General features: G+C 45.5%; 1 protein-coding gene and 1 pseudogene across 1 annotated transcript; one reads left to right on the top strand and one right to left on the bottom strand.

Moving 5' to 3' along the window:
- Positions 1-2,073: 2,073 nt before the first annotated feature.
- Positions 2,074-25,524, bottom strand: VSIG10 (V-set and immunoglobulin domain containing 10). The gene is made up of 9 exons (XM_060249573.1): positions 25,406-25,524; positions 20,427-20,711; positions 17,089-17,394; positions 11,269-11,547; positions 9,459-9,752; positions 7,512-7,622; positions 6,795-6,807; positions 5,063-5,196; positions 2,074-2,582 (listed from the first exon to the last, which is right to left on the bottom strand). Exons 1-9 carry the CDS (start codon positions 25,470-25,472, stop codon positions 2,518-2,520), a joined length of 1,554 nt encoding a protein of 517 aa, XP_060105556.1. The 5' UTR covers positions 25,473-25,524; the 3' UTR covers positions 2,074-2,517.
- LOC132579656 (choline kinase alpha-like) lies at positions 11,733-15,671 on the top strand (annotated as a pseudogene).
- Positions 25,525-25,619: the final 95 nt, after the last annotated feature.

Raw genomic sequence — 25,619 nt, forward strand, 5'->3', positions numbered from 1 at the left:
GCTGGAAAACAGGCACAATCCAAGAGGTTTCCTTGTGCAGGCCCCACAGAAATGAAAGAGACCTGAGCTGTGTTTTTGCATGGTTCCGAATGATCGCAAGGTGACTTCAGCAGAAGAATGCCCTACAGGGCTGCAGTCATTGACAGATAATAAGACTGCAGGGGTCTGTTTGCATTGATACTCACCGATACAGTAATAATATTGTGTCCTGTTTACGTGTCACAGTTCAGTGTTTGATAAGGCAAGCCCTCCCCGAGGGCCTGATTTATCTAATTCCATGCCCCATCAGTATGAAGAAATCAGCACATTTTTATCCATGCAAATTATCATACCGATGTTCACTCAGCAAGAAACCACATATGCTGTCACCTATGCATGATTCTCCCAAGCAGACCTTACTAGACGGATGTGGGACTGTGACACAGAGAAATGGCTCACACACCACAGGGAGCCTGCAACAGCTTCTAAATCAGGCCTAATTTCACTCTTCAGCTGAAGTTCCCAAGCTCCGCTAGCATTGCAGAGCTGTAAGCCAGTGTTGAAAAATGGATTCACACGTCCTCCAGTGACTATACTGGGGAATCTGTATGGACAAAAGTCACCTGGGATAGTTGGCAAAGAGGAGAACTGGGAAAGATAGGATGAAAAAATCTAGCTGGATCCAACTCAATGATTTAAACAAGTAAACCAGAATATGTCCAAGAATTGCATATTTATATGAAATTGTAGGTGTACTTAAGTAGGGAGGACCTGTTTGAAAAGTTGTAATTTCTTTTTTGCACTCCTGCTCTAGTTCTTCTTCAGTGTTTTATTTTCTATTAAGTTCAGGGTTCCGCCCCCGCCCGCCCCCCCCAACCTTGTCCACTCTGTTGCAACTGCCTAGGGCTCCTATCTGTATTTGAATCTCCCCTTCTTCTGAGCTGAGGGCAGCAAACGTGAGTTCTGCCCTCTATATCATCCTCCCAACCACACACTGAGGTAGGTTAGACTGAAAGAAGGTGACTGGCTCAAAGTCACCCTGCAAGATTCAGGGCAAGCGGGGATTTGAGCCTGAGCCTTTCTGGCCCCAGCTTCCCTGTGTCTGACTTAAAGTTCACAAACTTTAGCTTCGCAGTGTCCTCTTCTTTGCTGAGTTTGCACTCTGGCTCAGCCGTAGCAGGGCCTAGCCTGTTCCTGAGATGTGACTACTGGATGAGGATGCCATGTGGTGTTCTGGCTAAACTGATGCCCAGAAGGACATGAGCTGTCCTACTCTGGAAATACAACGTACACAATGCCTATTCCAAACAGATTATGAGATACAGGGAGGGAGGGAGCAGGCAAAAATACGGGAAAGTCAACTGATAGCAGTTGTGGGGAATAGAACATGACAAGAGGCCAGAAAGCAACGAAACAAGCAGGGAGGGAAAATCGATACCACCTTTGTCATGCAGTCAAGAGTGCTGCAGGGTTAGAGGCATTTGTGGTATTGTTGCTTCCTTACAGGAGGAAATTGTCCTAACTGTGTTAATTTATAAAAAAGAGAAATAGACTCAAATCAGATGTGCTCTGTAAAGTGCAGGAAGGCTGAAACAATATTAAAGACAAACAAAAACCATTTCCTGCCTAGCCATCATCAACAGATTTAGAAAGCAGACCCATGCTTATTTAAAAACACCTTTCTGCTTCTCATGCAGGTACCGGCACATCTGAAACTTCCTTTTCAGATTTTTAACATGTATATGCCAACAGCAGGTGCTGAAATGCACTTTAAGCAGCACACGTGGATTTGGTCACAGTGTTCAAGCATCCATCAGTCTAGAGAAGGGCTGTCAGCTGACTTCTCTGCAACCAAGACCTGTGTTTCTTACACCTGGTTCTGATCTCTCCCAGTTCTCTTCAGACACTCCATCAATCCTGAGAGGCATGGTGTATCTGCAGGCCTATGTTGCTGCTAATCCTGAAATTAACTTACTGCTGGAAAATCAAAGGAAATGTGCACACATCTGGGCTTGCTAAGAGCCAAAAGAGAGGAAAAGTCCTTCTGGCGGCTTCCACAGTGGACACTGGAGATAAGATGAACAAGTCTCACACTTTTTTTTTTTAAACTCTGAGAATCCTGAAGATCAGTTCAGCCACAGCGGCAGGCTGGACACAGGGATACTGGCTTCCAGCCATACCAATCCATTCAGCTCTTCCTGCTGTTCTGGGGCACTTTGGGCCTTTGGAAGCTCAATTCCGAACATGGTATTTATCTGACTTCAAGGGTACTGAACCTTGTATCCTTTGCATGAAGGAACATTTCCTCCATCATGGGCTTTTGTTTTCATCTCAGTATTCCAGCAGGGATTTGGAGGAAAGAAAAGGCACCGGAGAGAATGACAACACACGGAAAAGATGAGCAACAATGGGCAAAGACAGACAAGAAGACAAGATGGCAGCTGAAAGCGCTCCTCCTTCCCCAAAGTTCAGATGCAGCAATGTTGTGATGATGCTTTGGCTTCTAGCATGTAAGAGGGGAAATAAAGGAGAAGTCTTCTACGTCGTGGGTCCGGCTTCTTTTTCCTCCAGGGAGATTTCACTGGGTACCTCTGAACGGAAGCCTGAAATAAGACATAAGGGATGATGCCTGACCACCTCCCGATCCAGAAGTGGTTATACTCTGGAAAAAAAGCAGAAGACATTTGCGGAAGGGCACACGGCCCCTTCTTATCCAGCCTTCTCATTCAGGTCAAAGAACCCCACCTTTAGACCTTTATCATTGATTTCCAGTTAGATCTATTTACCATGCAATTCTGTGCATGTTTACTCAGAAGTCAGTCCTGTTTTATTTTGTTCTTAGGAGTGCAGCCTTAGTCAAACATCAGTTAACCTGGTACAGTAGACTATCAGAAATTGTGGGGCAGGGCACTCTGATTCATGCCCCTGAAACCTTTAGATTAGACAACTGTTAACACGTTCTTGGTGGGGTTGCCTTTGAAGGTGACTCAGAAGCTGCAGTTGGTCCAAAATGCAGTGAAGAATGCTTTATGCGGGACCAGCTGCTGACACCTTATCCCTATGGTACTCCACAGCAGCTGCACTGCTTACCTGTTTACTTCTGTGCCCAAGTCAAGTGCTGCTGGTTACTTCTGAAACCCACTGTCAGCCCGGACTCAGCCACATCTCCTGCTATATACCAATGCCTCAGGGTGTGATCTTTAAGTCACCTCCTCCTTACAGAGCCCTCTCTTAGGTTAATTCATCCAGCAATGGCTGGAGTAAATGCATTCTCTGTTGTGGGTCTGGAATGGCTTGCCTACAAGGTTGATAGGTTCCCCTTGTCCACCAGCAGAGGTTGTGGGGGAAGGGTTCCCAGCTCCAGACTGAGACATTCTTGGAGATTTGGGGGTGGAGCCTGGGGAAGACAGGGACCTCCATGAGGGACACTACCATAGAACCTACCCACCAAAGCAATTCCCCCCCCCCCAGGGGAACTGATATCAGTTGTCTGGAGAAGAAGAAGACTGCCGATTTATACACCAGCCTTCTCTCTGAATCAGAGACTCAGAACAGCTTACAATCTCCTATATCTTCTTCCCCCACAACAGACACCCTGTGAGATGGGTGGGGCTGAGAGGGCTCTCACAGCAGCTGCCCTGTCAAGGACAACCTCTGCCAGAGCTATGGCTAACTCAAGCCATTCCAGCAGCTGCAAGTGGAGGAGTGGGGAATCAAACCCGGTTCTCCCAGATAAGAGTCTGCACACTTAACCACTACACCAAACTGAGTGTAATTCTGGGGAGTCCTCAGATTCCCACCCTAAGGCTGGCATCCTTTCTTGCTAGAATGGGAGTGCAGAATACCCTTGCTACTTGCTTTTTGAAAAGTGTTTTGGAAGAGCGAAGAAACTGTTGAGAAGGCATTGCTGGGAAAGCCCTGCTAAAGATTTTGTCTAGATAACCTGTTTTAACTCTGTAAAGCAGATGTTTAAAAATGGTTACTGTAACTTGTCATTGCCTGTGTGAGCCACCTTGAGCCTCAGGGGAAAGGTGGGATACAAATGTTTCAAAAATGAGTGGGAAATTTTTTTTGCATGCCCTCATTCTCAACAATAGCGACTCCTTGTAATACAAACTCTGGATGGACTGAAAAGGCAAAGAGGCCCCAAACTATCCTCCCAAGCATTACAGAATTTTTTTGTTTGTTTGTTTCATTTGCTGTTTCCTTAATGATCTTTCCTTCCTGCCAAATAGTGGGGGGAGGGTTGTATGTACTATAGCTGTGGTTTTTAATAATGTGTTTTTGGTTGGCAACAGTAGCTTTCTTATGTTTTTAATTTGTTTAGCTGCCTTGCTGACCTAAATGAGGGCAGAAAGGGAGGGTATAAATTTTGTAAGATAAAAATAAAATAAGGAATATATTGGAGACTCAGTGCAGTGTAGTGTATTATAGTGGTAGAAAAGAACAAGAGTCCAGCAGCACCTTAAACTAACAAAGTTTCGAGAGACATTGCTAACTTCTTCAGATGCCTGATATCAGGTATCTAAAGAAGTGTGCAGTGACTCACAAAAGCCACAAAGGTGCTACTGGACTCTTACTCTTTTCTACCACTACAGACAAACTAACACGGCTAGCCATCGTGATCTGTATTGTAGTGGTTAGAGTACAGTACTAAGATGTAGGTGATCCAAACTCAACCATCTAAGTGACCTCCAGGGCTTTTTTTTAGCAGGAACGCACAGGAACACAGTTCCAGCTGGCTGGGTGTCAGGGGGTGTGGCCTAATATGCAAATAAGTTCCTGCTGGGCTTTTTCTACCAAAAAAAAAAGCCCTAGTGACCGCTAACCATACACTATCAATCTCATTTTTATGGAGTTCAGGACAGCATATCCATTTCACTCCTTCATTTTATCCTTACAACATCCCTGTAAGGAAGGTTAAGCTAACGGACCTAGCCCGAGGATCACTTAGCAAGCTTCATGGTTGAATGGGAACTCGAACCAGAGACACCTTGAGTTCTAGTTCAACAATCTCACTAAAAACAACAACAACAACAACAAAAAAGGTATTTGCCAAAGTTTGCCAAAGTGCAGAACTTACTTTCTGTAGGCCAGGTGGCATGCCCGTTTGCCCGCACCATCGCTTTGTGCCAAGCAGGGTCTCCAGCGGCTTCTGCCAACACATCCTCATCTTCCGAATCCATCAGCACAAGAATGTCACTTGAATCTCGAGTCCTGCAGTTAGGCAGCCAGGAAGGAAGTTCACAGAATGGCCAGAGGGGCTTTCATTGCCTCTCTAGCTTGCAGGTATTTCCCAGCATTGGGCAGAGATCTGCTGGGCTTTTTTGGGTTTGCTCAAATTAAAATGCAAGGCACCTGGGATTTATTTATTTCACTAACATCAAATATGGAGAAAGCTAAAACCCCAAGGAGCATTGTCCATGCAAGCCCCAAAGGGAAGCTTAGAGTAGAGGTAGATTCATCCACAGAATCACAAGATTTGGTTTCTGTGAGACTGCCTTACCAATGGCTGCAAACTAAGAGAAGAGAAACTAAGAGAAAGTATTTGTGAATTGCAAGTTTCCCTATATGCATATCAGTACACATACAAAAACCCTGTTCACATTCACTGTACATTCTGCCTATATGTGTGTACATCTTTTTGAAAGGAAAAGGCAATGCAAGTTCATTATGCAACTGAAACCAGGGACAAGTACCTGGATAAATGTGGGGTTTGTAATGTATGTTCAGCTGTACATGCATTGATGTAAGATACATTATTCAATGCACATTAGGGTTGCCAGGTCCAACCCAAGAAATATCTCGGGACATTGGGGGTGGGGCCAGGTGACTTTGAGGGTGGATCCAGGAGAAAGGAGTGACAAACATGATGGAACTCCAAAGGGAGTTCTGGCAATCACATTTAAAGGGACTGCACCCCTTTCAAATGCCTTCCCTCCGTTTGGAAATAATGAAGGATAGGGGAACATTCTTTTTGGGCTCCTAGAATTTGACTCCCTGGTCCAACCTTTTTGAAACTTGGGAGATATTTTGAGGAGAGGCACTGGGTGTTATACTGAAAATCTGGTGCATCTATCTCAAAAAACAGGAGGGCCTCAGAGCCCCAGATACCCACAGATCAATTCTCCACTATACTCCATGGGAATTGGTCTCCATAGGGTATAATGGAGTGCCCAGCAGACATTTACCCCCACACACATACTTTCAGATAACCCTGAAGCAGGGGGAGGGCCTCCAAACTGGGGGATCCCTTTCCCCTAATGGGGGACTGGCAACCCTAACACGTATTAAAAAAATAAATCAAGTGCACACTATATAGAGATTGTATGTGTGTTCACTGTCATTTGTGAACAGGGTTAATGATATTGGGAAGAGAAGAGTTTTGAGTTTAGCTTTCTCCCAACATGCTTGTGCAGTAAGATTCTAGAAAAACAAACAGCATGAAAATCCACACTTGTGCAAAACAGCTGCCACAGACTAGAAACTATGGAGGCGGCTTTCTTATAGAGCCCTCCTAAACAAAGTAACATCTTTCAAAGACCACTGAAGTAATTTCTCTGCTTGGGATGACATTATTACTTATACAACTGGTACCTCCTAACTGAATTCAGTTTATTCTTAGGGAGTAAATTTTTTTGCAATCGTTGAACTGCTCCATTAACTTGGGTTAGGGTGGGGGGTTGGACTGAACTTTCTGCAAGGTTGTACATGAAATGAGGTCCCTGGTTGAAACTGAGATCCTCAGCAAAGATGCCTTGAGGGGTTAGGGAACTTCAGTGGGTTCCTCCTATTTAAGAAGGGCAGACACTCACCTGAGCAGGGTGCCTGGAAGGAACAGAGGAGAGGAAGAGGAAGAGGGATAAGGAGAGAGAAAAGAGAAGTTAATATCTTTGTTTTCCTCAGACTTTACAAAAGCTATTTGATGGGATGTTATAAAGCGCCTGGCCTTAGCCCACATTACACTGAGTTCAGTGTACCTTTTCTTTGGGCTTTTTAGAATTTAGAACAGCCCTACAGCTGTTTGTATCTGAGAACACCCAGCTTTTGGTACTGGGCTAGATTTTGCTCTTTCTGAGCCTGTTCTTCAAGGTGGTTCAGAAGTTCCTATTAGCATAAAAGAAGACAGCCTGATTATCAGTAGATATAAAACTGGTACACCTATTTTGCCAGTTCTTAAAATGGTTACCAGTTTATTTGGAATCCAGTAGAAGGTGCTGTTTTTCGACTCATTTTGAAATGCAGTTGTAAAATCCCCTCCCCTTCTTCAAATCCTGTATTTTACGAATGACTGGTTGTCATCCACCAGAAGCAAGGCCTTCCATGTAGTAGCCCCATGAATTAGGAAAAGCTCTCTGCCAGGAAGCCTCTCTGCTACCTACTCTTGTTTCCTTTAGGAAAATGCCAAGTTCTAGCACACCAGCATAGGTAACTAACAACCCCAAAGTTTTCCCACTGGGCAGCACACAGGCTGTAGAGAGCAAAAATCACCTAGTGCTCTCTCCAGGAACAGATCTCTGAGTGGTTCCTACCTTTGGGGCAGAAACGGGGACCAGCATATAAGAAAACTCCAAAGAAGACCAGAATTCCCAGCAGCAGAAGGACCACGATAGTTCCCACAATGCCACCAATGTTAACAGGTTCTGGGAGTTACGAGAACAAACATAAAGCATTCATTAAGCCTGAGCACCAGATTCACGCTTTGTGGAACTACTAAGATGCACAACAATCAAGGTATAAAGGTTGAAGGAGCTGGGCATGTTTAGCCTGGAAAGGAGGCGGCTGAGAGGTGATATGATCACCATCTTAAAGTACTTGAAGGGCTGTCATATAGAGGATGGTGTGGAATTGTTTTTTGTGGCCCCAGAAAGTAGGATCAGAACCAATGGGTTGAAATTAAATCAAAAGAGTTTCTGGCTCAACATTAGGAAGAACTTCCTGACCATTAGAGCGATTCCTCAGTGGAACAGGCTTCCTCGGTAGGTGGTGGACTCTCCTTCCTTGGAGGTTTTTAAACAGAGGCTAGATGGCCATCTGACAGCAATGAAGGTCCTGTGAATTTGGGGGTAGGTATTTGTGAGTTTCCTGCATAGTGCAGGGGGTTGGACTAAATGACCCTGGAGGTCCCTTCCAACTCTATGACTCTATGATTCTTTATTGCTCTTCCTGGATTTATCAGCAGCCTTTGATACTGTGGACCATCTTACTAAGGCTGACATGGGGGAGGGGCCACAAATCATTGTGAGTGTCTTTTTGGCAACAGGTTTAACAGCCAGGCAAGATAAAGGGCTTTTAAAGCACTTGGACAATTTCCAAAATAAAAGAAAACAAAAGATCTACAAGTCTCTGGGCCACATATATGTTTGCTCCTGCCAGGGATCAGATCCTGCCTCATTTCCGAACGTTCACAGAGGATGTAATCTTTGACTCAAATGTAAGCAGGAAGACAAGAAGCTTAACTCTGAAGACTATTATCTCAGCATTCTTAGTACAGTCTAGACAATTATTACAGTACATGACTCAAAATCTATTCACAGTATGCTGTAGCCTAGGGAAAAACATGGGAAATGATCAAGTTTCGCATAGGGTGGAGAGAGAGGATTTTCCCCTCTCTGCCACAATAACATTAGAACTCTGAGAGTGCAGTGTGATCCTAAACAGAATTATACCCTTCTAAGTCCACTGAAATCAACAGACGTGTGTGTAAACTACCATCAAGTCACAACTGACTTATGACAACTCCATAAGGTTTTCAAGGCAAGAGCAGAGGAGGTTCCCTGTTGTCTGTCTCTGTGTAGCAACCCTGGACTTCCCTGGTGGTCTCCCATTCAAGTACTAACTTGAGCTGACCTTGCTTAGCTTCTAAAATGTGAAAAGGTTGGGTGAGCCTGGACTTAGAACAGTTACATTCTGTTTAGGATTGATCTGTGAGTCACCTAGTGGCACTGTTGGGTCTGGCAAAAAAGGCAGTGCTTCTTCATATAATGTATTGTTAGCTTACGGAACTCACTGCCACAAGATGGCCGACAGAGTAGACAGCTTTAAAAGAGGTTTAGATGAATTCATGGAAGATAACATCTATTGGCTATTTGTCCTGATGGCTAAATGAAACACAGTGTGCCTTTGAATACCAGTTACTGAAAAAGGAATTGAGAAAGGCTGTTACTTTCATGCCCTGTTTGTGGACTTTCTGGTTCAGTAATGTGACAAAGAGGATGCTAGACTGGAAAGACCACTGGCCTGGTCCAGCAAAATTGGCTCTTATGTTTATTCAGCGAAATACATTATCTGTGACCATTATATTCTTATTACCAAAGGAAATTCTGAATTTATCCAATATAGTGTTTACTATATTGTTTAGAGCTTCCAAAAATTGAACCCCTAGAAGTGTCATATGTATTTCAACCGAAATCCTCCTATACAGCCATTTGAGAAGATAATTCCCTCAAACATGTCCTGTGTTGTTATTTAAACCTTACCAGTCACAGTAAGATGGATGTACATTTCTCTCAGACCCACAGAGTTCTCAGCCTTGCAGACGTAGTAACCCTCATCCGCGCTGCGGGAGCAGTTCTGGATAATGAGGGTGGAGATGTTGCCATCTTGGTGGACTTGGAACCTCCCACTGGACCGGATCTCTGTTTCTGGCTGGGAAATGTTCCGCAACCAGGTGATCCTGGCCCATGGATTGCCAGCTTTCAAGTGGCAGGTTAGAGTCACAGCCCTCCCAACGAAACAGCTCCTCACAGGGTCAGATGTGATCACAGGGTCCACTAAAACGAAAGGAAGCAATGCAAAGGTTAGGTGAGGCCTGCATGCCTGACTTCTCATTCGACTTAAACAGACGAATGCAATCCTAGTCTGGTTTGATGGTCAAAGTGCCAGACTGCAAGCAAGAAGGCCTGGGTTCAAATCCCAGCCTTTAAAGCCAATGAATGGCTGATTCTTTGCTTAAGTTACCGTACTTTACAGGTTCACAAATAACTCCCTCGCCTTTGCCCAAGAAGTGCCAGCATGGCTTAAACAAGATAAAGAAAATAATAACTGCACAAGTTGCTGTCTCAGAACTTGACTTACCTTGCAGCTATTGTAAGAAAAAAAATCTATCGTTGTTTTCTAAAATTTCCCTTTCCCATGGAAATTACATGCAGAATCCATTAGAAATTTTAGGGGAAAATAACTTTTTGCATATGCTTAAAGCTATTAAGTTGTTATGGCAGGTTTCAGGGCCTATTTGTGAACAGTTTCATAATGTCTTAAATGTAATAATGATAATATTAGCCCGCAATGACTATCAATTAACAGTTATTATTAATATATGATTAATTCATATTATAGTCAATTAATTTATTTTATAATTGACCAATATATAATATGTTATAATTAAATATAATGTATAATATTTCTGAATGTTAAAAGTACTTCATATAAACTATCTTGCACTTACAACAGCTCTGTAAAGTAGTCACAGTATTATGCTATTACCATATAACAGATGGGAGATGAACAGAGCTGAGAGAGAATGACACACTTTACACACTTTAAAAACTGCTTCAAACAGGGAATAAAAATTTCATGGCTAACCCAGGGGTGACCAAACTTGCTTAAGAGCCACACAGAATAAACGTCACATGTTTGAGAGCTGCAAGACATGAACATCAGATGAAGGAAGGAAGGCAGATAGATGGGGGAGGGAGGGAGAGGTGGGAAGAAAGCAACCCTAATTGCATTCTCTAAGCTGCCAGCTGGCTTGGCTTGGAGAAGCAATTTAAAGAGACAAATGCCTTCCCCAAGCTGGCCAACAGGGCAATCGGGGCTTCAAGAGTCACACAATATGTATGAAAGAGCCACATATTGCTCCCAAGCTAGTTTGGTCACCCTGGGTTTACCCATCAATGGCCAAACAATTGGCACTTCTACCCAGCCTACTAAACCACCAAAAAGAAAGTGGCTTTACAGATGATGCAAGAACCAGCCAAAGAGTATGAATCCCTCTTCTGCTCTAAGGCTGAAAAACAAGTCAAGCTTGATCAGGGTTGGGGGAGAAGGGTATGCAAATTAAAAATGCTGTGAGTGTATTTCTACCACAGGCACATTATTTAAGTATATTTATATCCACCTTTATTTGCATGTTCCTCTAGCGCTATTGATCTGGAAACACCTCTTGCAATACGGCCGATCTTTGTCTTCCAAAAGTTGGCTGGAGGGGGAATGGTGGGCTAGCAGTCCTTCTTGGGGCTGACCGATTGGACTAAACAGTCTTGTCGGCTTTATAATCCTGCTACTTACCCAGCTGCACAGTGCAGGACGCCTTCCCCTCCTGTTGTAAGAGATGGCTCCCATGGCAGGTGAACTCCTTCCCATGAAGCAGCTGTGAGCTGTTCAGAGTTGCCACGACAGTGTCTGCCAGGCTGGTCGCATTGATTTCCCTGCTGCTCAGGTCTTCTTTGTCTCTCCAGTAGAGGGTAGGGTGTGGGTAACCTCCAAACCACTGGCAGAACAACTTCACCCCTCTGGGACTTTCAGTGGAAGTCTCAACCCAGCACTGGGGTAAGGATGGTGGGGGATCTACAAGCAGAAGGTCTCAAGGTTAGCAGGAAGACAAGGAGATGGGGAAGGGGTCATGGATCAGTTGCAAAGCATTTGCTGGGCATGCAGAAAGTCCAAGGTACAATCCCCAGCATCTTCAATTAAAGGATCTGGCAGTAGGTGATGTGAAAACCCCCCGCCTAAAACCCTGGAGCTAGATCAAGATGGGTAGGCCTGTTAGTCGGTCTGTGGCAGTAGAAAAGAGCAAGAGTGCAGTAGCACCTTAAAGACTAACATTTGTGGCAGGGGAGGAGTTTTTTGTGAGTCACTGCCCACAGTCTGAAGAATCTGTATCTGAAGAAGTGAGCAGTGACTCACAAAAGCTCTTCCCCTGCCACAGATTTTGTTAGTCTTTATGGTGCTCCTGGACTCCTGCTCTTTTCTGCTGAAATCCTGGAGTGCCACTGCCAGTCTGAGGAGACAATATGGATGCACCAAGGGTTGGATTCAGTAGAAGTCGGCTTCATGTGTACCACCAGCAGGGGTGGAATTCTAGCATGAGCTCCTTTGCATATTAGGCCACACCCTCCTGATGTAGCTTATCCTTCAAGAGCTTACAAGGGTCTTTTTTGTAAGCTCTTGGAGGACTGGCTACATCAGGGATGTGTGGCCTAATATGCAAAGGAGCTCCTGCTGGAATTCCACCCCTGACCACCAGCAAAGGTCCTAGGCAGAAAAAGCCAGTTAAGAATGTAAGGAAGAGGCCCCACGGGTTCAGTCCACCTAGACAACGGCCTATTATTCCAGTGCTCATAACCAGATACTATAGAAACTGTTGGTGATGAACCACGCACAGTTCTTCTTCGTTTATATGGTGCAATTCTGCAAATGAGGTCCTGTAATAAAGGAGGCACTGGACAGGCTCAGAAGGAAAATGACTTGTAGGGTGCAGAAGCTGTTGTTCTTGAGAGTGTTATGTTTGCCATTCTTGCAGAGAGACCTCTTGGACCAAAACTCTATGGAATCTTTCCACAAGGCTGATTGGAGGAATTTATTCCTAGCAGGAAGCTGGATAAAGAGGAACTCAGCTTGCCTGATATATCAGCAGAAATAGCTGAGAAAATGGCTAGATTTCATGGTATGAAAATGCCTTTTAATAAAGAACCCAAATGGCTCTTTGGAACCATAGAGAAGTACTTAAACCAAGTGATGAGAATCAAGTTTACCAGGGAGCCACGAGTTAGAAAACTGAACAAGATCCTGAGTTACAATCTGCCTCAAGAAATGAAAAACCTGCGGTCATTGTTGGAAGGTACTCCATCACCAGTTGTGTTTTGTCATAATGATTGTCAAGAAGGAAATATCTTGCTGCTTGAAGGCAGAGAAGATTCTGAAAAACAAAAACTGATGCTTATTGACTTTGAATATAGCAGCTACAATTATAGGGGGTTTGACATTGGGAATCACTTCTGTGAATGGATGTATGACTACGCGTATGAAAAATATCCATTCTTCAAGGCAGGCTTCCTGAAGTCCACATACAAAGCAGAGGCCTTCCTTCTCTGCTACCCCTTGGTATTCAGAGGTCTATTCACATGGAGGCTTCCTTTAAACTCTAGTGATGGATCTAACCAGATTTTAAGCTGGTGGAAAAAGAGAGGAAGGATCCCCCTTGACCACCCAATAATGTTATCCTGAAAATCCTGAGATTTCATGGACAAACACCACATGAGACAGGGGATGTAGTAAGGAAGGGAACTGGGTAAGATTGAGTGAGGAAAAAAATTTGGTTGGATCCACCTCCATTATCTCTAATAGATGTTGACCAAGCTTGCCTCAAATAATTAGTCTAATCCCCTTTGACGTCATCTAAGTCAGTGGCTTCTGCCACATCCTACCAGCACAAATTTTACAAGCTGATAACTCGTCAAGGGAAAAAAGTATTTTCTTTTGCCTACCCTGAACCTATTGCCAATTAATTATTTTTTAGTTCATTGGTCTAGAAAATTTCTATGCCTCCTCTCTAGAGAAACTGCTCAAGGCAGCTCACAAAGTAAAACATGGTAACTTCCCTTCCCCCAAAACAGCTTAAAATTGTTACATAGTAAAGAACTATTAAAAACTTAGCCATACAATTAAAAAACTGCATTAAGCCAGTCTCACACAACAGTTAACAGGCTAGAGGCAGACTATAAGAACAGTTTTTAAAGTTCAGCCCTGGACTTAAGAGAATGGGTAAAAAATGAAATTTTGGTCCAGCACCGAAAAGAAAGAAAAGTGAGTGCCAGGGGAGCCTCATGGGAAAGGGCATCCCACAGGCAAGGTGTCACCACTGAAAAGCCCCAGCTCTTGTTGTCACCTGCCCCACCTCTGGAGTTGGGGAACACAGACTGCAGGACTTGCGAGGACCTTAACTGGCAGGTGTTGGATGACCTCAAATTCTAGCAGCAAGGCCAGTTGATATTCAAAAAGTAATGTTTCTTGCTGGCAATCTGAACAAATGCACCCCTCTAGAGCTTTCAGAGGAAGTCTCAACCCAGAACTGGGGTAAGAATGGTGAAGGATTTACAAGGTCTCATGGTTAGTGGCAGGGGTTGTTTTGTAGAAAAATAGGTGGTGGAGCTCATCCAGGGATTGTTATGCAGCTGCACCTACTATTCAATGGACAAGGTGGGAAAGAGGAGGTGAAACTCTCAGAAAGGTTCAGGAGCTGTGCTCCTGTAAGCTCCCGCTGAATCCGAGGCCTGGTTAGCGGGAAGACAAGGAGCTGGGGAGGGGTTGTGGACCAGTGATAGGGCAACTGAAGCCAAACCCAACATCGTAAAAGTAAAAAGGGTCCAGGCAAGAAGGCATGAAAAAACTCAGTCTGAGATGCTGGAGAGCTGCTGCCAGTCTGAGTAGACAATACTGACTTTGATGGACCAAGGGTCTGATTCGGTTTAAGGCAGTTTCATATGTTCATATGTGGTGCTGAGTCAATCCAAAGGGAATATGGGCTGCGTTTGAGGAAGCCCACATGGCAGGGTCACATTTTAAAGCATCATTCTCTCCCAGGAAGTTGCCTTCTACTGAACCAGACACTGGCCAAGCAAAGTATTGAGAATGACTGAGACTGGCAGCAGCTCTCCATCATCTCACGCAGAGGTCTTTCACACCACCTACCACCTTATCACTTCAAGTTGGAGATGCCAGGTGATCTTCTGCATACCAAGTAAATGCTGTCTCATCAAACCACAGCCCCTCCCCTACCACACAAGTTTATTGCAGGAATAAAAAGGAGGAAGGAACTCTAGGGTCAGGAAAATAGGCCCCTCAAGAGGGTGGATTAAAACAGGAAATACAAGCAGCCAAATTAGCCAGCAGAGCCACAATTCAAGCCTATGCTAGTAATGGTTGAGAAATCCTAGCCTGGAACCCATGGGCCAATCGAAACCAAACCTTCAGGCAGGACTGATTCAAGGTATGTTGTCACCCCAGCCAAGGGATGCCATCGTGTCCGCTTGCCGGCTTGGAGCAAGCCAAGATACCACAGCCTTTGCAATGCTGGTAGGAGCTTGGTATGGACCTAAGCAATTGAACACAGCCATAGGCTATTTCTATTTCCTCCCTCATTCCACCAGTAGCTGGAAGCCCGATGAATACACGCCGCCCCCCACACACAGTATATTACAACCTCCTGACCGTATTGCCCTTAACAACTGCTTGCATGGCTTGGGTGGAGAGCAGACCCAGCCTTCAAGAAGAAAAAGGCGGGGGTCCAATGACTTCTCCGCAGATTTCACAACAGGTATTGTGCTGAAAAAGGAGTGCCTTTTATCAGCAGTCTGCAGCCGATAAGCCCACTGGGGCACCTCCTTGATAAGCAAGACCTGGGCATGCTCTGTCAAACTCCAGGCTGGCCAAATGTTGTTGTTCAGTTGCACAGTCGAGTCTGACTCTTTGTGACCCCATGGACAAAGTCACGCCAGACCCTCCTGTCTTCCACCATCCTCCAAAGTCTGCTCAAATTCGTGCTTGTTACATCAGTAACACTGGCCAAATACAGTGCCCAGTATGTGGAACTGCATGTGGAACTGCAACCAAAGATAGCTTTATGTGATGGCAGCCAGGAAGACAAAACACAAGAAGACCTCTTTGGGCAAGATTCCAGTGGCTGCCCATGACCCACTTCAAAATACTGGGTATTGCTTTATAAGGCATGGACTCAGCCTACCATAAAAGGGTTTGTATTACATACAAACTTCTCAAACCAGCTATTCACAACCGTTCCCTTTAAAAAAAAATCTGTCAGTGTACCAAAGAACTCAAGTTGCAAGATCTTTCCCATTTCAGAACAGGGCTCAGTAGTTGGTAGAGAAGTAAGCTGAGCACATTTACGGTTATAGATAAAAATATGGAGCACAGGTCCATCAGTGGCTATTAGCCACAGTGTGTGTGTATATATAAAATTTTTTGCCACTGTGTGACACAGAGTGTTGGACTGGATGGGCCGCTGGCCTTATCCAACATGGCTTCTCTTATGTTCTTATGTCATCAGTAGGTGGGAAACTGATAAATGCCCTCTCATCAGCTTCCCTAAACCCAGTTCATATCATTGTGTCCCTCTCCATGGCTCTTTCTTAGGGACAGAGTACATATCTGGATCAGTGGTGGCATCAGGGTCAGATTTTGGGGTGGCAGTTCAGGGCCCCAGGTCACTTACAGATGGAGCAGAAGTTGGGTATACAGGGCCCTGCAAGATCAGAGTCCAAAACACTAGTCCTCAAACAAAAACATTTTAAGGGGAAATTACAACTGAGAAGATAATTCCCAGCTTCAGACCAATGGACTCCATCCCCCACCCTGGGCTGAATAGGGACACAGGATTCTTATCTCACTTCATATGCTAATTTTCTGCCCCAAAGCATTTCCCCTTTGCTCTAATCAAGCTGACTAATCAAACACATTCTCCCTGTTCCTTCCTTTGCCCTTCTATACTCCATTCATTCTTTGTCCCCCCCCCCCCCCCCGACTCCCTCCATTTCTGCTCTTTCCCCCATTTTCATGCCTCCCCTATGCATGTAAATTCAGGTGGGGCAGCTGTGTTGCTCTGAAGCAGACCAGATTTGAGTCCTGTGGCACCTTTAAGACCAACAAAGTTGTATTCAAGGTATGAGCTTCTGCATGCATGCATACTTCCTCAAATACATGTCACTGGACTCAAACTTCTTTCTATAATATGCATCCTTCATCTTGTACAACCATTCTTTTCAATACACTTCCCAACTTCTGACCCATCTCCATTTCTACTCCTGTCTAATGAAGGGGGCTTTGACTCTCAAAAGCTCATATGCTGAAACTCGTTAGTCTCTAAAGGCACTCCTGCACTCGAATCTAACTGGTTCGGATCTCAGTCACAGAACACCAATTTCCCAGGCCGTGCAGTTTGACCTTCAGTGGTCCATGCTGTGTCGGGAGTGAGGGTCAGGGTGGGGCGGCTACAGAGCTTTCTAAGGCACAGTTTTCCTGATTCTGCAGTAGAGCGAAATTCCCCATGAGCATCCACAATTACCCTCTGCAAGCATCCCTTAATGTACATACAGTAGACCAGAAGCTCTTGGGTCAGGGTCACTTGGAAGCCGCTGAGCGGGTTCTTCGCTGAACACGTATAGTTCCCTTGGTACCTGGGTGACATGTGGTGCAGGAGGAAAGAGTTCTGGGAGCCGTTAACTTCCGTGAATAGCTCATGAGTAGAACCGGACGGGTTGAAATCCCACTTGATTGTGGGCACAGGCCGGGAGATGGTGGTGCAGGTGAAATTGAGGATGTCGTGTCTCTTGGCGTAGAGAGTGCCATTTGGCAGCCGTGTGGTGGGATTGATCTCGACATTGTTCCTCTCAGGGCCACCTGGAAGGTGATCAGAAAAGTCATTATTCTACAGCAGGCAATATAAATCTACCCATCTGTCGGCTACTCCTGTCTCTAGAGGTTAGGTAGACATCAGACAAAGGACCTCTTCTGTGTTGGTGTGGAAATCAACCCGCTTAGACTAGGGTGATGGCAAAGGACTGCTGCACCTTCAAGTTAATGGGAAATTTCTTGCAGTTCAGCCTACCCACTCAACAGTTAACAGATGAAAATAGGACCATGCACATAACATCCCAGTTCTTGAGTCAAGGATCACTGCCCATGCTGCCCCGCTCTCCCACTACATATTGCTCAAAGTGGTGCTCCATCTGCTTTTTAAAAAGTGTTTGCTCTTTGGGTTGAAATATATGCTAGAAATGCACCACTTTCCTAAGACTTGTTATCAGCAAAGTGTGATTCACCAGCTTGTGGAACGGCAGGCTGTGCTCAGCCAAGGGGGGTGGGGGTGGGCACAGAACTAGACCAGGCAGGATGCCGGGAGTTCTGCAAACAGAGCTTCCAGTGTGTGTGTGTGTGCGCGGGGGGGGGGGGGGGGCGGTTCTATAGTCTGTCTGCCTTACTGAAACTCATTAGATGTGCATGGCCCAATACAGATTCCACTGCGGTAAGATGGAAGGGAAGGTTCAAGGTCTACCCTCCGTGTCACTTTTGCAGATGGGACCATCCTCCAAGTAACTTTTCCTCCTCCTTAAGTGGTTCTTCCATTGGATGAAGGCTTCAAACTTGAGCCAAAAGGAAAAGTGGGGTATAAATATTGTAGTAAATCTATCAGCTTTGCTCACTGCAGTGATAGGATAGGGCAAGGGTGGCCAAACTTGTTTAATGTAAAAGCCACATAGAATAAATGTCAGATGTTTGAGAGCCATAAGGCATGAACGTCAGATGTTTGAGAGCTACAAGATGGATGGATGGAAGGAAGGAAAATAGATGAGGAGGGGGAGGGAGGGGAGGGGGAAAACAAGCAACTTTAAATATATTATCCAAGCCACCAACTGGCTTGGCTTGAGAAGTGATTTGAAGGGACAAATGCCTTCTCAAACCTGCCAAGAGCCACACAATATGTGTGAAAGAGACACATGAAGCTCCTGAGCCACAGTTTGGCCACCCCTGGGATAGGGATAGGATCCACCCAATTATTTGTCCTTTGGGGAAAAATATGGTTCCTCATTCGGGTACCTATACATTTGCCCAATGGGGCAGTTACCAACTCCCTGAAGTCATTTCAGGTTGGCAAAATAACATGGGAGGGGAATGCTTTACCCCTCCTCCTGGATCTTTTGCTGCAGTTCAGGTCTGAATTTGGCCCTTGTTTTGCCTTATATTTAAAGGGATGCACACACTGAGGGCTCCATTCTTGGAACTCCTAAGATCACACCTGGCTGGCCAACCAAGAGAACTGATGCATCTACCCACCCACTCTGACATTAAGCTTCCAAAGAACCTGGACACAGTTGAACCTGGATAAAGGATAAATCTGCTTGCTCAGATAACATTTTATTAAGGAATGCCCCAAAGCCACTAACAGGGACAGCGAGAAGGATACCAGGGAGCACCCCTGGTAAACAGAAAACATCATTTGGGTTGCCCTGGCAACCCTAATTGGCATGGTTGCTTAAGCAACCCAAGTGATGGTCAAACTCTCTTGAGACTTTGGAAGTCCCTATAGGAGATATGCAACTCCAAGTGGTGGGTTTTTTTAAAGGGTGGAAGGCAAGGTGGATTTACTACTGCAGCTCCCAAGTGGACATAGTGGTAGGTGGGATGGCAGGTTGCCATCCCACTGCCCTGCCTCATTCAGCTTCCTGACAAAGCTGGCTTAGATACTGTAAAACAAGAGTTAGACAGATTTATGGAGGAGAGGTTAAGCAATAACCATATGCTGTGCTAGGTGAACAGAACCTCCAGGTTCAAGGGCAGTATATCCTGGCATACCAGTTGCTAGAGGAACTGCATCAGCAGGCTATTCATACTGTTTGTGAGCATCCCAGAGACATCTGCTGAGGGGAAGGAAAGTAAAGGTGCCCTCTGCAAGCACCAGTCGTTTCCTACTCTAAAACAAGTTACTAAAAAAGACAGACTGTTGTTACAATCCAGCAGAGCTGATCATATGAGTTCCAGCAGACATTCTTCACAACTATGACAGATTGAATAGATTTGGAAACCTTTTGCACCCTGGACAAAGCGAGTGCAGCTCTTGTTTGGGATATGCATACTGCAGAAGCGGCTGCTGACCACACCTTGAAAACAAATTCAGAGCTATGCCGGGAACTCAGCCAGAAAAATAGGTAGTGTAGACGAGAAAGGCTCGTCTAGGCAGAAAGAAAAACAGCCGATTCCCCCACTGAGGGGAATGTCAGTTTGTAGGGAGGAGCTGGGGGAGGGCGTGACAGGATGAGGGGAGATTGGCTGGCTGAAGGGAAGACGACCTGGGTGAGCAGGGTTCTCCCTGACTGGTTCTGAAGCCCAATTTTAAATGTGACGTTAGTGCAGCAAAGGTCTTTCCTGTCCAACCCTGCATAGGCTCAGCACCTTATTTACACTGTGCTGCAAGCCATGCAAAGTAGGTATGTGTGCTTATCTTCAACCGCGGCACAATACCCACAAGGGCTACAAATCTCCGGCATGCCAAATCAGCAAACAGACCCGCTTTGCAAAGGTCGTGTCACAAGTGTCATGTTTAAAATGGTTCTCATTCTTCTCTAAACACACTTCCCAATTCTCCCTGTTCCTTCCTTTGCCCTTCCGCACTCCATTCATTCTTTGTTTTCCCCTCAGACTTCCTCCTTTTCTGCTCTTTTCCCCATTTTCATGCCTCCCCTCTCCTCCTGTTCTAGTTTGTCTTGTTTTGATTCACTGGTGTTTTGCAGCCAGGTGGTTCAGAGTGCAGCTTGCATGAGCAATGCTCACCCTCCTCTCCTGCAGTGGTTCTAGCCACTGGTTCTACAGAACATGCAGCAAGAAAGCTCCCCTCATGCCCTACCTGGTCACAGAGCAAAACAGGGCTCACTTACTGGCCACAAGCAACTGGATTCTGTGCAAGTGATCTGTCTCATTCAGCACTTCCTTGCAAGTGTAGTTGTTTTCGTCTTGCAGGCGCAGCCCTGCGATGTGCAAGGAAGCGTTCCCAAGGAGTGAGAAGCGAGAGTCATCCGGGAGCTTGCCATCTGAGGAGAAGAGAATGGGGGTAGTGTTGGGATCCCCCTGAAACCACTCCACCACAAGTGCTTGCTGTGAAGCATTCTGGCACGTCAGAGTCACATTCCCGCCTGCTATCCCAATTACCAGTGTTTCTGTCCCTGTAAAAGAAAAGGAGAAAGTTACCTCCAACAGCAATCACCACATTCTTTCATGCAAAGTCATCTGTTGTCCTCTTCTCTTACTGGCACAGAGGATCTGTCAGCAGAAAAGCAGAAGCCAGATCCTCCGTGTTCCCATGGAGCCGATAACAAAAGTGGTGCTAAAAAGTCTGCCATGAAAATGTCCTGATGTGATGTCACTCCATGGGTCACTCCTTTTTTAATGGGTCCAACCAAACCATGAACAAAGCACTGGCACACTAACTAGGCCACACAGATCTTTTCTACAAGAATTAAAAAATGTAGGACCAGGATCACACCTATTGCCATGACTGGCATCTGCCTTTTGTCCCAATGAGGAATGACGCCAACCTGGGTCAAACAACTAAGAACAAAACTCTGGACTCTAGAAAAGACCATTGTGGGGGCGGAAATACACTCAGGGTTTCTTTTTCAAATGAACCAATCACACAGTCTGAAGCTGAGCCGCAGCTTCAAAAAAAATCTATTACAAGGCTTGTGCTCTCTTCAGCCTTGCCTCAGATTAAGTCCAGCGTGTGGCAAAACCAAATGCAGTGCTCAGATCATCACGTTTGGGCAAGAAGGAAGCCCATCTCTCCCCTCCCCCTTTGTTTACTAGCAAACTAAAAACTTCATGGGTAGATGCTGTTTTTGGGTCAAAAAGGTTTGCTTTTGCTTACCCTGATGTTAAGCAAACTGCCCTAAAAATAGGATTTTGGGGAATTTAGAGCGGAGGGCAATCTGCCTTTTAGCGAGATCTAAAAACCTGTTTATACAGAAGGTTTCTACTTTGGAACTTACCCAATAACGAGACAGTGTAATATAATATTAAAAGGTTTATCATGAAATAAAGGCAAACATACAAGGGTATAAAGTCACAAAACTTACATACAGTCCTAATGAAAATAAGATATAGATAGTGGTACATACAAGGATTGACAAACAGGGTAATAATTATCTATCGTAGGCTTCAAGGAAGGCTCCAATGGCGACAAAAAAGGGGATGAGAGATGGACCCTTAACTGATCAGGTTTCGGGGGTGTATCTAACAGTGGGGAATGTGGTACTGTTAGATGAACACATGTGGGGAGTTGGGTCAGAGGTTATAAGGACTACCTTGAGCCCTTAGGGGGTAGGAGGTGCAGGGGCAGATGACAGGTGGTCAGCTGGTACATGAGCTCAGAGAAAGGAGAGGCTCTGCAATGGCCATAAGGGCTGGACTTGTGTGGTAGCCAATGGCCAGTTTATTAGGGGCACTTGATTGGATGCCCATACCTGGCCAATGAGCAGACCTGGCCCTGGTTACCTGATTGGGCATCCAGGTAACAATGGGCAAAGAGTGGGAGGCTCCAGGGTGACAATTAGGGCAATGCATGGGTGAGGGTATTGAAATGGAAGTGCGTAACAAGCTATCAAAACTTATCTAAAGGTGACAGTAGAGGCCAAATTGCTACCCAAGGTGACACCCGATCTATACAAAGAAGTCTGGCTCTAGGTGAAGCTGTTCTTCCTCTTCTTTACATCTTTACTGGCACCATCCTTTGTCTTGTGTTCTGTTGGACAAAAGCTTAGGCAGTCTGGCAGGATCCATGCTTAAGATAAGCTTGATTGCCTTATGCAAAAGTTGAAGCAGCTGTTGGATACATGAGTCTCTTGCTTTGCTGTAATAGAGTCAGGAAAACAAGATGGATTCTGGTGGTGTTAGCTTTTGGTTCATGGAAACAGGCTGGAAACTGTTTGCCTGTACAGTTCATGGCGGCGTGGCTTCTTCCACCGCAACGGCTGAGATTGTGCACACAAGGAGCGTCTGGAAGCTCATTTGTAGTTTTGGCTAACACCCATCCAGAGATGTAGAATGCTGCTGCAAAGCTGAGGCTTATAGTATCTGCATAAGCCTTAGAAACCGTGGGCAAAGTCCACTTCTTAGAGCAGATGTGTGTAAATTGGATCTCCAGACACTCTGGCAACCAAATGGATGATTATGATGTCCGTATATAACTGAAATTAGGGGTCTCTTAGCCATACTGATATAATCTTCTGCTCTTCCCATTCCCCACTGGTGATCCACCAGAATTTTATTACACACACACACAAATTGAGAAAGCATTACTGTAATCATTCTTGCAAAAGACTCCTTTCCAATACTTAAGGCAGAAACAGATGCAATGGCAGAGATCTATAATTGAATCTATTTTTGTAAAATTAAAAACAGGCCTGGGAAGCTCGTTAAAATACACAACCAGCTGGATCAAACCAGTTGTCCATCAGTATCACATGGTGGCCAAACAGCTGCCCAGGAGGGTCAACACAGTGGGCATAGAAGCCAAGGACTCCCCTTGATGTCACCTCCTAGCACTGCTATTCAGAGGTTGGCTGAGTCTGGATCTGGAGGCTCCCTTTAGCTATTGAGGGTAGCCACCATTGATGGGTCTTGCCTCCATGAACTGGGAAGGGAAGCAATGTTAAAGAACATGCTTTTTTTTTCTTTCTCAAGAAGACGACAGTAACAGATACTAAGGGCAAACAGGTATATAATGACCAGTTTCTTAATTTGCCTGTTGGTGATTCCCCTCCACATTAGCCACAGTTTGAAGCAGCATGCCGTTTGAGATGGACACTTGAACAGATTCTGCAAGATTCTTCCTATGTTCTTAGCTGCAGGCAGTGTATCTGCCTTCCAGTAAATGCAGGGAAAACAACAAGCCAGGGAAAGAGTGTTTTGTGGCTCACTCATGGACTCCCCAAAAGCATCTGGTTGCCTCCCTACTGGAAAAAGGATGCAAGCAGGCTTAGTTGATCTTTTAGTGTTATCCAGCAGCAGGGTTTATTCTTACTGAAAGGAGGCTGGAAAAGTGACTTTGTACATTAGCATCTCCAGCATACTGTTTTGATACATTCATTTATTTATTCATTAAACGTCTACCCAGCCTTACATAAATGGATTCATCGTTGCTCGTTGCCAAGAAATACATTTGCTCTCCTCCTAATTCCACCTTCTTACCACATTGCCTTCCATTTGGAACCTAACCATACTTACTCTAAAGTAAGCTCTATGGATTCCCAGTGGGAATTGAGGCCTATAATTGCTGCCTCGATCTCTGGCTCATCCTTTCAAACAGGCAAAGATTCTAAAATCAAGTAACAGATGCTTCTACAAATTGTTTGCCTGCCTCAGAATTACAGAGTGAAATATCTTAAACTGAAAGCCAGTGTTCACTTACTTGGAAATAAGGCCCACTGAACACCATTGGACTTACTCCTGCATGATCATGCACAGGATTGCACAAGCATTCCTGTCAGATTCCGGAAGCTAAGTAGGGTCAGACCTTGTCTGCACTTGGATTCAGGGGCCATTTTGTAGAAAAAGAGGTTCCAGAGCTCATTAGCACAACTTATTTGCATAGGCCAACACCCCTGACATCACTGGAAGGTGTACTAAATTTTATCAGCTCAGCATCTACCTTAAAATGCTTCTTGAATTATAATTGTCATAATAAAACCTTATCCTCATCATACTTTTAAAATTACTTTCTCCAATGTGGCTACACTGGCATGATGAAGATTTGCATCTGTGTACTTCACATGTTTTGGTTATTTCCCCACTTTTTGTGAGGAAAAGTATTAGAAAGTTGGTCAAATCTTAGAGTTCAGCAAAATTCTCACAAGGAGTTTGAACAATGGAGCCCAGAAGCAAGTATGGGGGGGGGGGGGCGGTAAGAAAGAGCACAATAAAATTTAGAGGTTCCGGAGCTCCGTTCCTGTGAGCTCCTGCCCAAAATGAGGCCCACATGGATGAGAGACCACAGAGTCCCAGAGTCAGTATGCAGAAGCAAGCAATGGCAAATCACCTCTGAACATCTCTTGCCTTGAAAACTCCATAAGAGTTTTGACTTGATGGCACTTTCCACACATCCCTTTGTATTCAGAATGGTACTACAGCCAAGGTGATGCACGACTTGAGGCCATGTCTATCAAACACTTTCTGGGAAACAAATCCCACCGAACACAGCAGAGATCTCTTGTGAGTAAGCACATGAAGGGCTGCACTGAACGCCTCTGGACTGTACACCGCAGATCCAATCCCGCCGCCACAATGAAAACCCGTTTTAAGGTTGCAAATCGCAGTGATGCTTTCCGGGAAGTAAACCCCACGGAACAGCGGGACTTTACTCCTAGCACCTAGAGAGGCAAGGTATGCGTCCCACCCATTGCAATGGCAGCGTTAAACAAGCGCCGCAGAAAGAAATGGGAATTGAAAGTGCTTACTCTTGACATGACTGTGGCCGGACAGATTTTTTTGGGTTTTTAAAGCTTTTCTGAGCTTTCAGGCGGGTGTCGAGTCAGGGCTAGATACTGCTGAGTAACAAGGTGAGACCGGGAAGTAGGTGGATTGAAAGTTTTGTTGTTTTTTTTAAAGCAAGGGCATAGTTTATGAAGGAGTTCCTATTTTTTTTTTTTTTTGAGATTCTCTGTTGTCACGCCACGGCGGGAGCTGTCAGTGAAGGAGCGGGATGCTAACCTTTGTTTCAGCGCCCTCCCCCCGCTAACTGGGGATAGGGCTCGGTCGTCGGGAGGGGTGCACCTTCTTAGTCCAGAGTGCGACCCGCCTCTTACACGCACCGGCGCCCCCTTCCTTCCCCGCTTGCGCCCCAGCCCGCGCGCCTGCCCCTTACCTGCAGCGCCCTCGAAGACGCAAAGGGCGCAGACCAAGCAGAGCCCCGAGAAGAGCCGCCTCGCCATGGCAGCCTTGACTGGCCGAGCCCGAGCGACCCGCCGGTGCCCCCGCGGGCTACGTTGGAGAGGCGAGGCAAGGCGGGCGGGCGGGCGAGCGAGATCTCCGCCCCAGCGGGGGCGGGTCTGCGAGAAGTGCAGCCCTCCAGGCCGACA

This window comes from Heteronotia binoei, chromosome 11 (genome assembly GCF_032191835.1).
Source record: "Heteronotia binoei isolate CCM8104 ecotype False Entrance Well chromosome 11, APGP_CSIRO_Hbin_v1, whole genome shotgun sequence".
NCBI lineage: Eukaryota > Metazoa > Chordata > Lepidosauria > Squamata > Gekkonidae > Heteronotia > Heteronotia binoei.

What these genes read in the sequence shown, in the direction of transcription:
- VSIG10 (XM_060249573.1), bottom strand. Translation starts at nt 25,472, where the DNA reads ATGGCGAGGCGGCTCTTCTCGGGGCTCTGCTTGGTCTGCGCCCTTTGC. An exon ending in GTCCTGCACTGTGCAGCTGG is followed by an intron (nt 9,753 to 11,268) that starts GTAAGTAGCAGG and finishes CTTTCGTTTTAG; the next exon opens with TGGACCCTGTGATCACATCT. An exon ending in CATCCATCTTACTGTGACTG is followed by an intron (nt 7,623 to 9,458) that starts GTAAGGTTTAAA and finishes CGTAACTCCCAG; the next exon opens with AACCTGTTAACATTGGTGGC.